A 13,757-nucleotide genomic window follows, 5' to 3' on the forward strand; every position below is an offset into this window, starting at 1 on the left:
TGCTTGGATGGTAACGACGTATGGTCTAAAAGTTTGTAAATAAAATAGCAAATTAAACTATAAATAAAGTAGTAAATTATTTAGAAAATTGTAAATAAAACAGTAAACCAAATTGATTTTTTTTAAAGTTTGGCGGACCGGCCCACCAACCCATCAACTCGTTAGTAAATAGGACAAACTTAATTTTTGAACTCGAACGTCTAAGGTGGTCAGTCCTATCCCGCCCCGTTTTTGGACGAACTTAAACGATGTGAACAAGTCAGACCGCTCACTTTGTCACCCCTAATGATGACACTACATCAATATTTCTTTGTTCAAGTAGTCCAGTAGCTAGAAATTCACCCTTAAGTGCGATGTCACGGGTTCAAACACACATGTTTGCATCTAATCTCCCTTCGCAACTATCAATTGTGCTGGTTTAACGGAACAAAATATAGAAAAATACCACATCACTTTTAATTTAATTATTATGTCTAATTTCATAATTTTTAAAAATCGATAGACCAAAATTGTGAAATTATAAATTTAAGAATTAAAATTTAAAAATAGATAAAAAATAGAAATTAAAATTTCATTTAAAGCTTTTTTTAGTTGTTGCAACATGAAGGCCCATGTCAATGTCACGGTGAAGGTATATTTTATTTAATTTCCAAATGTCATGGTTGAACTTGAAGATAATTTTGTTATTCATTATAATCTCATTCCCAATAGTTGTTGTCGTTGAAGAAATTAAAGATTATTCACATATTTTATTTTTGTGACGAATAGGAAAAACAAAGAGAGTCATGTCAGTATCTTTTAATTTAAAAGGTTAATAAAAAATCCTTTCACATTCACATAAAAAGTCATTCATACTTGATATATTATTGAAATAAAACTATGTTCAAACACAAACAAAACTTAACTACATATTTTTAGGTATTTTTTAAAATGCATCTTAAGTTACTATCATTGATTCTTTTAAAAATATTAGTAATTTTTTAAATTATAGTATAAATTATAAATAGATATATATTTTAAGTAAAAACATACAAAAACATATATAAAAATGTTATTTAATGGTTCGAGTCCAGTTTTAAAAATACAGCTATTAAATCTTCCAAAAAAAAAACTTCACATGCATTTTAATTTTTTATATCTAAAAAAAGAGATTAATTACTATGCATTATCAATCTAAAAAGATTTACACTGTCGATTCTTCACCATCACCCGTTTGCATTATTTTATAGGTTTTTAAAATAAAAGTCAAACTTATCTCAATATCTAACGGATAGGATTAACTGACGGTGTAAAATCTTTTTACACTGTCAGTGTATATCAATTAAATCCCTAAAAAAATGGATTTAATTGAAATACACTGACAATATAAAATGAATTTACACCGTCAATTAATCATAGACATTGGATATTGGAACACGATTGATTTTTATTTTAAAATCTATAAAATAATACAAACGGGTGAAGGTGATGAATGGACTGTGTAAAACTTTTTACATTGAGAATGTATTGTAATTAATCCAAAAAGAATTAGTATCTACCGTTATATATACAGATAATATCTAATTTATACAAAAAATAAATATAAATTGTGTCCTTAAACAAAACAAAAAAAGACGACTTCATGAAGAATATTTTTTTGTTATTATACGCGTAAAAATACATTTTAAAATACCTCAACGGGTCCATTTCTCATTACACAAAGCTGGCACACAGAATTATGCAACGCATACATTATATTTCTGTTGACTTAGGGCATAAATGATTATATATTTTATGTACCACGATAACTGTAAGCCTAATCCTAATAATATTTATATGTTGTTAGTTATTATTAATTAATAGTTTCAAACAAAAAAATGTTTTTGGATCAGAACATTTTGCCCTATAAATAATGAGATAGTGGAAGCTTGCAAACCACAAAGTCTTCTTTAAAGAAAAAAAAGAAAGATTGTAAGTAGCAAAGATGTATTCAGGAGTGAAAAGTTTGATTAACAGAGGGCAAAAGGTGAAGGGAACAGTTCTTTTGATGCAAAAGAATGTTTTGGACATTAACGCTCTTACTTCAGCTACAACCGCAACTGGTTTGATCAAAGGTGGATTCAAAGTTGCTGGTGGTTTTACCAACACTTTGATTGACACTTACACTTCAACTTGGGGCCGTTCTGTGGCTTTCAGGTTGATCAGTGCTACTTCTACCGATGGTAATAACTTCTTCATCTTTTCATACTATTTACATAATATCTATCATTTTCTGTTTGTTGTTACATTATAATTCATTTATTAAATCAGTTCAATAATTAGTAATAAATGAGAACATGTTTATAAATATGATCCATAGCTTCTTGCGGTCATTATTTTGACACATTAATGATTTACTATCTTTGTTGTGGCTACACTATATGCAGCATTTCAAAAGATCTAAATGAACATTATAACTGAAAATACTGAAAATCAAAATATTTGTAGGAAGTGGAAAAGGGAAAGTGGGGAAGAAAACATATCTAGAAGGTCTTGTTACGACTATACCAATACTGGGAGCAGGGCAGACTGCATTTGATATTCATTTTGACTGGGATAGTGAGATGGGAATTCCAGGAGCATTTTATGTTGAAAACAATATGCAAGGAGAATTCTTTCTTGTAAGTTTGACACTTGAAGATATTCCAAATCATGGAACCATCCACTTTGTTTGCAACTCATGGATTTACAAATATACATACTATAAAACTGAACGCATCTTCTTTGCCAACAAGGTAACAAAAATTATCATGTTTATCTAATAACTTGTTAAGTAAAAATTATATTTTTTAGAATTTGACACTTTCAAATGAATAAATATATAGACATATCTTCCGAGTGAAACACCGGCTCCATTAGTGTACTATAGACAAGAAGAACTAAAGACTTTAAGAGGAGATGGGACTGGAGAGCGTGTAGAATGGGAAAGAATCTATGATTACGATCTATACAATGATTTGGGTAGTCCGGACAAAAAAGCTAGCTTAGCTCGTCCTGTTATTGGAGGATCTAGAAATATGCCTTACCCTAGAAGGGGGAGAACTGGTAGAAAACCATCTAAGAAAGGTACTATACTTTTTTTTCTATCTTAACAAATAAATGATATGACATGGTGCTAAAATATGATTATAATTCTAATGTTTTTTTTATATGTGAATAGATCCGAAAAGTGAGAGTCGGGGCGACTTTTTTTACATTCCAAGAGATGAATCATTCGGTCATTTGAAGTCTTCAGACTTTCTTGTTTACATACTCAAGTCAGCATCTCAAAATTTAGTTCCTCAATTGAGATCCATAGTTACATTACAACTCAATAATCCTGAGTTTAATTCTTTCGATGAAGTTCGTTCATTATATGATGGTGGTATTAAATTACCTACTAATATACTTAGCAAACTTAGCCCTATACCATTTTTCAAAGAAGTCTTTCGAACGGATGGTGAATCAGCTCTTAAGTTTCCACCACCTAAAGTGATTCAAGGTATCTAGTAGCAACACACTTTTTAGTCCAACAATATATTTTCATACTATATATTTTTTCTCTTGGTCATTTTTACAAGAAACAATTCATTCTTTAAATTCATGGATTTGATCATGAATTTAAAACATGAATTGTTTTTTTAAAAAGAACGGGAGAGATTATGAAAGAAATATATTACTGATTTTTGCAACACTCCTATTTTAATCGCAGTGAATCAGTCTGCATGGATGACAGATGAAGAATTTGCAAGGGAGATGATTGCTGGTGTGAATCCCCACATCATCCAAAGACTTCAAGTAAACTTAATATAGTTTAATAGCTTTTATGAAAACACAAAATCTTAAATATGAATATTTTTTTTCCTTTTTTCCTATTATATTTTCATCAGTTAAACCTCATTTTTGCTTGCTACATTTAACACAGGAGTTTCCACCAAAAAGCAAGCTAGATAGGCAACTCTATGGTGATAATACCAGCACTATAACCAAAGAACACTTGGAGCCAAACATGGGTGGAGTCACTATAGAACAAGTAATGACACGATTTAACATTACTACTATGAATAAATAGTTTTGTTGTTTCTATTTTGTAAGAGTGGTTCATTTTTATTCAAATAATATTTTGTTGAACAGGCTATCCAAAACAACAAACTTTACATACTTGATCACCACGACTCAATATATCCATTTTTAAGGAAAATAAATGCAACTAATACAAAGACATATGCCACTAGAACCATTATTTTCTTGCAAAATGATGGAACTTTGAAGCCATTGGCCATTGAGCTAAGTAAGCCACATCCTCAAGCTGATAGTTTTGGTCCTGTTAGTAAAGTTTACTTACCTGTAAGTGAAGGTGTTGAAGCTTCAATTTGGTTCCTTGCCAAGGCTTTCGTTGTTGTAAATGACGCCACTCATCACCAACTTTGTAGCCATTGGTATTAATTTCATTAATGATATTTATAAAAGCACATATATTTTATATCTATCTATGATTATTTTCATGAATATCTACATGTTTGACAGGTTGAACACTCACGCTGTTGTTGAGCCATTCATCATAGCAACAAATAGACATCTCAGTGTGGTTCACCCTATTCATAAACTTTTACTTCCACATTACCGTGATACAATGAACATCAATGCACTTGCTAGAAATGTGTTGGTCAATGCTGAGGGTATTATAGAATCAACATTCTTGGGTGGAGCATATTCTATGGAAATGTCTTCTTTTGTATACAAAGATTGGGTTTTCACTGAGCAAGGATTGCCTCATGATCTACTCAAAAGGTAACCCTACAAAATATTATATCAAACATTTGCAGTTAAGGCCCCATCAACTATAATTTACCGTGATTCTCTACAATAACTAGGATTGAGACTATAAATGCAATTTTAAACCTTAGTAAAATAGATTATGATATCAAAAGTATTTTTTTTTTATATTTTGCTTGTTATCTAGGGGAGTGGCTGTTGAAGATCCAACTTCACCGCATGGTCTTCGTCTTCTGATAAAGGATTACCCTTATGCTGTTGATGGGCTAGATATATGGGCTGCTATTAAGTTATGGGTTGAAGAATATGTGAACTTCTACTACAAGTCAGATGCTGCTATTGTGCAAGATTCTGAACTCCAAGCATTCTGGAAAGAAGTTGTTGAGGTGGGTCATGGTGACTTGAAGAATGCAACATGGTGGTTTAAGATGCAAAATCGTGCAGAGTTGATTGAAGCTTGCACCATCCTCATATGGATAGCTTCAGCACTTCATGCAGCTGTTAATTTTGGACAATATCCATATGGAGGATACATCCTTAATCGGCCAACTAAAAGTAGAAGATTAATTCCTGAAAAAGGGTCTGCTGAATATGATGAGGTTTCTAAGAACTTTCAGAAGGCGTATTTGAACACAATCACACCAAAAAATGATGCCCTTACTGACCTAACAATCTTAGAGGTCTTGTCAAGGCATGCTTCGGATGAGCAGTACCTTGGACAGAGAAATGAAGGTGAACTTTGGACTTCTGATACACTACCATTAGAGTCATTCAAGAGGTTTGGAAGGAAGTTAGCTGAAATTGAGCAAAAGCTCATTGGAAGGAACAATGATGAGTCGTTGAGGAATCGATATGGGCCAGTGAAGATGCCTTACACATTGCTCTATCCTTCTAGTGAGGAAGGATTGACTTGCAGAGGAATTCCCAATAGTATCTCTATCTAAATATATTAATATGATTTGGTGTGTTGTTGTTCTGAATAAAATATGAGGAGTAAACAAATTCCCCCATTATGGTGATCATGTTATTTTTTGTTTGTTTGTCTGTTTGCTCTTGTGTTTTATTTTAGTGAATGAGATGTATTTTTAATGTTTGATCCTCTTGTATTTTTTTTTATATTTTCATAATTTTTAATTATGGACTTTTCATTTTACAAATAGAGTTTAAAACATTTAATACATTTAATTAAAATATTTAAATTTGTCAATTCATATTAATATTTTAAAAGTAAAAATGTGTTTTGGCAAAATACATGCTTCATATCATTATTTTAAATATATATTCCCTTTTCCCTTTATAAACATCTTACGTATTTTTCTCTAATTTATACTCACATTAAAAGACAATTAAGAAAGAAAATAAGAGTTTGTTTGTTTTAACTTTAAAAAATAGATTTTTTTTTATATTTTAAAAATGATTTATATAAACTATTATTTTATAAATTAAATGAATAATTTTGACATATGAATATATAAAAAAATAAGTAAATAAACACACACACACACACACACACACATATATATATATATATATATATATATATATATATATATATATATATATATATATATATATATATATATTGTTGGTGCACAAGATGAAGAAGATGAAGAGAGAGAGAGAGAGAGAGAGAGAGAGAGAGAGAGAGAGTAACAAACTCTAACAAACTTCCACTATTATTCCACTAACGGTTACACATGTAATGGTTACTCCACTACTTTTTGCATACATCGTGTTATGTTATATTACTCAATGACTAAGCATACTATTCACTTATATACAAAACAATAATGTCACGTAGGCGAAATACTAAAATATTGCATTACCTTTCAACATCATCCCTTAATTCAAAGTTAACTAATATAAACTAATAACACCAATCCCATCCCTCAAGTGGAGAAATTGAGCAGTCTTGATCGCTTTCGTCAAACATCTGCCAACTGCTTCTGGGTGCTACAATGCATAGTTCTAGCACTTTATTCTAAACCCGACTTCTTAGAATCATATTTCCTTCAGAAGCATGCTGAACATAAACTTCATACTCCATCTGACACTTTTTTAATCCTTAGAGCTTAAAAAATGAATCAATTTTCAGATTTCAAGCTCTAGGAGCTTGTTTTAGTCCATACAAGGCTTTATGCAACTTGTACACCATCCTTTCCCGATTCTTTTTCAAAAATCTAGGAGATTGTGACACATATATCTCTTCTTGAAATGGACTATTCAAAAATGCATATTTCACATCTAAATTCATCAAAGGCCAATTCCTGTTAGTAGCTATCCCAATCACCAATTTGATTGTCTCATGTCTCTCTATAGGAGCAAACACTTCAAAGTAATATAACCCAGGTTTTTGTAGGAAACATTTTGCTACTAACGTTGCTTTGTGTTTGCCAATATATTAATATGGCTTTAGTTTCACATTGAAACCCCATATGACGCTGATGGCTTCCTTGTTCTTTGGAAGCACAATCAACTTCCAAGTCTTGTTTCTTTATATAGCCTCAAGTTCTTCTTTCATGGCCTTCAACCACACTTTCTTCTTGAGTGCTTCTTTAGTACTCATTGGTTCATAGTCTACAACCATGGCACACTGAATGAATTCTCCTTCAGAGTCTACTTGCATCTCGCAGTATGTCAAACTCTGCAAACCTTCTTGGAAGGTTTCTGATTCTTTGTGGCCTCTGAACTTGTTCGGAAGCTGGAATAGTATCAGATGCTGGAACCCCATAAGTACCACCTTCATAGGCATGACCACCTTCAGAGTCTGGAATATTCTGAGGGTCTGGATCTCCACCAGAGTCTAAATCACCTTCAGATTCAGTCTCGCCTTCAGAGCCAGACTCACCTTCAGGGTCACCTTCAGAATCATCTTTTGATTCTGAGTCATCTTCAGAACCTTGAAATTCTGAAGTAGCTTCAGAAGTTAACTCACTAAAGTTGTATTAAGATTTACTTCAATCCCACGCTTCTGATTCCTTTACAATGGCATCTATGCTGAATTCAACCTTATTAGTGACAAAACAATATAGCTAATACGCACTTGTATTGTGGTACCCTACAAGAAACATAACTCTGTTTCTGTCATCCAACTTCCTTCTCTTAGCATCTGGAACATATTTGTAACAAAAAAACCCAAACACCTTCAGATGGTTCACATTTTTCTTATCTCCAGTCCACTTCTCTAAAGGAACAATTTCCTTCATCTTCTTGGTTGGACACCTGTTGATCATATATGTTGCAGTGGCAACATATTCTCTCCACAAGGTATGAGGTAGTTTCTTCTCCTTCAACATGCTCTTTGTCATATCAAGCAAAATCCAGTTTCTTCTTTAAGCAAGACCATTGTGATGAGGAGTGTATGAAGCAGACACTTCATGCTCAATTACATTCTCCTCAAAGAACTTTTTGAACTCTGTAGAATTATACTCACCCCCACCATCATTTATGAGAATTTTCAGCTTTTGACCACTCTGATTCTCAGCCTTGATTATGAATTTCTTAAATTCAACAAACGCCTCAAGTTTGAAATTTATAAGGGATACCTATGTCATTCTTGTGAACTCATCAAAAATGACACAAAATATTTATTCCATCTAAGTGAAGGTACTAGAAATGGTCCATACACATTAGAATGCACCACACCCAGATCATGCAGGATTTCAGATGCAAATGACAGTCTTGGTTGCTTCCCTCTCATGCACACATTACATGACTTCTCTGGCTTATTAATTGCAGGAATTCCATGTACCAACTTATTTGAATTCAGATGCCCTAAGCTTCTGAAGTTCAGATGACCAAATATTTTGTGCCACATCTCACTTTCCTTCATAAAACTTATTGCACTAAGGCATCCCGAGTCTGCAGTTTTAACATTCACTTTGAATGGTCTATTCTTCCCTTGTTCTTACTTCATAATCATCTTTTGATTACAGTCATACAATTTCAAAATATTGTCCTTCATGGTAACTAAAAATCCTTTCTCAATTAATTGACATACATTTATCATATTACTTTTCATGCCAGGAACATACCACGCATTACGAATCAATTTTGTTATACCATTATTCAGAACTACTCTGACATTTCCCATACCTTTAGCGATGAGGTATTTATCATCAACATATATGATATTTGTCCTCTTTCTAGAGTCAAAGTCAACCAGCCATTTCTTATTTCCAGTATGATGATTTGATCCGCCAGTGTCCATATACCACCGGTCTGCCAAATACGCATCATCATATTCATAATCCATCAATAACATAGATTCATCAATAAAATCTCTTCTATCTATGTTTGCTTCTTTTGAATTTCTTTCCTTGTTTGACCAACAATCAGCAGCGAAGTATCTAAACTTCTCACAACAGTAACACTAAACTTTCCTCTTGTCATACTTCTCCTTCCCCTTCTAAGCACTTTTTTTCCTTTCAAAAGTTGAGGTTTCTGACTTTTGAACACCATCAGATCTCTTCCTGGCTTATGACCAAGACTGCTTATGATATTTTTTTTACTAGAAACTGCTCCCAGAGCTTGCTTCTCTACCTCCATTTTAGAGTTTCTCTTAGTTAGACATAACTCTTATGCTTCTAGACTGCTTTGCAGCTCTTCAAATATCATCGTGTTAAGATCCTTAGAATATTCAATTGCTACCATAATGTAATCAAACTAAGGAGTAAGAAATCTAAGTACCTTCTCAATGATCCTTTCATCATAGAGAGTTTCTTCACACAACTTCATCTCATTTGTGATAAGAATCACTCTAGATATGTAGTCTAGTACATTCTCATTATTCTTCATGCTTATATTCTCATACTGATTACATAGAGACTAGAACTTTACCTTCTTCACTGATGCATCACCTCCGTAGCACAGTACCAGTGTTTCCCACAAAGCTTTCTCCATCGTCAAATCATCGATTTTCTCAAACATGTTCACATCCACACACTAATGGATATAGAACAACATCTTCTGATACTTCTTCCTCAGATCACGCTGAACATTCCTCTGCGCATCTGTTGCATTTTTTGGAAGTGTAACCCGAACGTACCATCATTAACGAGATCAAGACATCTTGAACAACAAATAACACAGGCACTTGAATTATCCACCAATTTCAGTTCTTTCCATCGAACACTGCAAGCTTATTACTCAAATTACCATTTCCATTCATCTTCAATCTTGTGCAAATCACTAAGATCTCACCAAACACTAGTGTTTCCCAATCCCGCAGAATCAAGAAATGTGGTTCTGTTACGATTCTGATTAAAAAATTCAACACGAATTAAAGAAACAAAATCAATCACACAATGCCTCATCGTTCACTCGTGTTTCCCTGTGGATCTGAACCGGAGATCTAGATACCAATTTTGGGTGCACAAGATGAAGAAGATGAAGATTAAGGAAGAGAGAGAAGAGACAGAGAGAGACTACCAAACTCTAACAAACTTCCACTACTATACCACTAATAGTTACATAGAGAATGGTTACTCCACTACTTTTTGCGTACACCATGTTATGTTACATTACTTAATGGCTAATCACACTACTCATATATTTACACAAACAATAATGGCACGTAGGCGAAATACTAAAATACTGAATTATCCTTTGTCATGCCCTCACATTTACTCTACCCCTATATCACCTTCTTAAACCTTAATTCATGAGCATACATCCCATACATGTCATCTCATATGCATCTATATTTTATGATCCATAAACTCAAGGCATGAGATTCATCTGTGAAGCCTCAAGACCCTTTGGCCATGTTGAGGTGTGCCCAAGCCACCTTAAACCTAATCTCTATCCCCAAGCATCCAACAAATCTTGGAGGAACACCCAAGACATCTCACTCACTCTCCAAATCCCTAATTGGATGGTGAACCCCCTTTGAAGATGCATCAAGATTCATCTGGTCACCTAAGGACCCTAACCCTAGATCTTGACCTCTTTTGGCTTGTACAAGTCATGGTTCACTATGGATCTTGACCATGTCATTAAGGACCCATAAAATCCAAAGCTTTTTCATACCCTAACCTTTGAAACATCTCAATATGTCCCTTGCATCACCAAAACCTAATTTTCCTGACCTTGGTTCTTGATGAAACTTGTGGTTCAAGAAACCCTAATTTGGGTACCCTTTGATCATTGACTTTGCTTCATTTTGATCACCCTATCATACCACCACTCATTTAACATCAATTCATGACAATTACAACCACAATTCACCATTCAAACACTCATTCAATTCATGTTACAAGTACTTGGTTTGATCATGGTTTTTGAACTTTCAAGGCATTTGGTTCACCCATGAATTTGACCTAACATCACTCCACAAATCCCCAAGCCCCATTTTACATCATTATATGATCATATATGCTTCAAACATACATCATTGCACCATAAAAATCAAGAAATCACCATATTTTTAGGGCATGTTGGTTGGTTACATTTTGGCAAGAATGGCCTATGGCAAGTTCCAAGGCCCATAACTTTCTCATCTCACAAGCTATTTAAGTTCCACTTCTAGCAAAATGTCCTATTTGAGTACCTCTCTAACTTTGATTCAAGGTCCAATACATAATTCATTGGACAATGACCTCAATTTTTGCATTGGCCAAGTTGGTCCAACATGCCTATCATGCCCTAAAACATGACCATAACCACTAATTTATCACATTGCCATTTCCAAACCGCAACTTCTTTTGATTTGGTTATTTTTGCATATAATCAAGGACATGAAAAGGAACATTTGGCATAAGTTTTAGGCAAAATGCATGAGCCTATTTTATTTGGCCTTAGTTCAAAGTTGTTGACTTACCATGATGCACAAATCAGAAATGCCTAAACCAGAATTTGCATAATCATGTTTTAGGCCTTTAAACTTGTTTGTTATGATCAATTTGGTTCCAAATATGTTGCTAAACATACCAAGACACATTTTCAAGTCATAATGGAGAGGATCAAGGCCACATGAAGCCAAATCAAAACCAAAGTCAAAGGCCATTTTCCCCCAAAATGGAAAAAAGCAAAAGCCATAGCAGCTCTGAATCAAGCTTCTTGGTCCCTCTTTTTTTATGATAGGATGAAAACATATTGAGTGGGTGGGCAAACCAAGTCTAAGCATAGCCACACTTTTCCAACAAGTTGCATCCTTGAGTATGCTTCGAGCTTGACACCTTTCTGAAGTAAACCACTTCATTCTCCCCCCAAAACCATTACATCACCTTCCCTATAAATAAGGGAAGATGTTCCATCAGAAAACCGAGCTTCAAAGGTAAAATACATCCTGCTGCAAACCCGAGTCGAACCATCCAAAACAGAATTTTGATTGTTGAGATTCAAAGCATTTCAGTTCCAAATAACCACCCAGAATCCATCCTTGAACATCACTCAAACTTTCCCAAGTCCTAACTCACCTTCCCAACACCTCACATGAACTACACCAAGTCATCAGAGCACCAGTCTGAAACCGATTTTAATCAGGTAGTTCCACTCACCCTCTTGGGTGTTGATTAACCATTATTCATCATTTAATTTTTAATTTAGGCCAACTTATTCTTCTGAGTTTCAGCAAAATACTCTATACTCATAGCCAATCAATGGCTCATGAGTGTGGAGGTTAATTCGTTTTCATGACTAGGCAATGATTCCATGTTTAAATCCTATAAAAACATATATTTTTGAGTTTGAATTATGAGGTTCAAAGGTTGAAGATGAACGTTCGCCCGTGTTTTTGAGTTTGAAAACAAATGATATTGTGTCCTGATTGGTCCTTCAGTGCGTGCATTCCATTTTAATTATTGTTTTATTATTTTATTTATTAAGCATGTTCCCTTGACACAAGCGAGCGCTTGGCCTAGTGGGAGAGTGGGTTAACCCCCCAATGACCCCAAGGTCAGGGGTTGAACCCCCATTGTGTGCATTATGTCCCATTTTTATTTATTTCTCCTTTGTTTTATTTATTTTCCATCATATTTATTTTCAATTTCATTTTAATTTTACCCCATTTATTTTTATTATTTTGAAAATATTTCCAACATGGATCCTTGTTATTTTTGTCTCCAATATTTATTTATGCTTTGTTTCATGTCATTTGGACAATTTTCCATTGACTTATGAGATCTTGAACCTAGTGGCTAATGAAGTCTATGTTTGTCATGATATTAGATTGTTTAGGGTTGCTTGAACCTTCCATGTTTCAAACCTACTAATGAATGATCAAGAGTTCATTCATGGTACTTTGAAGCATGGATAGGTTGCCCCTACATCAACCAACTTGGATCATTTGACACATAGATGAAACCTTATTTATGCACATACTAACTTGTTGGTTTCATCTGATTCATGTTATTTCTTTTGCTTATACTAACCCACTAACTTTTATGCTAACTTGTCTATATTATGCACTAACCCTTACTATCTTGTTCATATTGTACATTGATCTTTATACCTTCTCTAACTTAATCATTTAATCAAAATATTAACTTTCAATCCATGAGTTGGTATAGTCTTCCATTTGTCAATCTATTGATAGATGGACTTGGGGTTTGCATAACTTTCATTGTTACAAATCTATTGTAAGTTGATCATTTGATCATCTTCAATACTTTACATCAGTGATAAGTTATTCCCTGATGTGCCATATTTTGAACCTTTTGACCTAAGGATAAATAATTGTCAAGTGTTAGACTTGTACTTAATACTAACTTAACTTAACTTTACTAACTCTGATTACCACTAACCATTGTTATTATCATTGTTATTTCGTTATTTACTTTTATGTTGTTACTTTATATTTGACATTCAAGTACTCATCATCATCATCATACTCATTGTATAAACTCATCATGCATGTTTATTATTGTCATTTATCTTTATTGTTATCATACATTAAAAACAACAAAAATATGATAAAATGATAAGACCAAAATATTCATTCCACTTAATCAACTTGGACTTAGAGGATCTCATTTATGACCTTT

General features: G+C 33.5%; 1 protein-coding gene and 1 pseudogene across 1 annotated transcript; both read left to right on the forward strand.

Moving 5' to 3' along the window:
• Positions 1 to 1,942: 1,942 nt before the first annotated feature.
• LOC127076338 (linoleate 9S-lipoxygenase) lies at positions 1,943 to 5,777 on the forward strand. The gene is made up of 9 exons (XM_051017958.1): positions 1,943 to 2,201; positions 2,467 to 2,753; positions 2,844 to 3,084; positions 3,179 to 3,499; positions 3,710 to 3,795; positions 3,923 to 4,030; positions 4,132 to 4,436; positions 4,525 to 4,788; positions 4,961 to 5,777. Exons 1-9 carry the CDS (start codon positions 1,964 to 1,966, stop codon positions 5,715 to 5,717), a joined length of 2,607 nt encoding a protein of 868 aa, XP_050873915.1. The 5' UTR covers positions 1,943 to 1,963; the 3' UTR covers positions 5,718 to 5,777.
• A 6,430-nt stretch (positions 5,778 to 12,207) lies between these two features.
• Positions 12,208 to 13,757, forward strand: part of LOC127138076 (linoleate 9S-lipoxygenase-like) — a 9,938-nt pseudogene continuing 8,388 nt past the window's right edge.

The sequence above is a fragment of the Lathyrus oleraceus genome, chromosome 4 (genome assembly GCF_024323335.1).
Source record: "Lathyrus oleraceus cultivar Zhongwan6 chromosome 4, CAAS_Psat_ZW6_1.0, whole genome shotgun sequence".
NCBI classification, from domain to species: domain Eukaryota; kingdom Viridiplantae; phylum Streptophyta; class Magnoliopsida; order Fabales; family Fabaceae; genus Lathyrus; species Lathyrus oleraceus.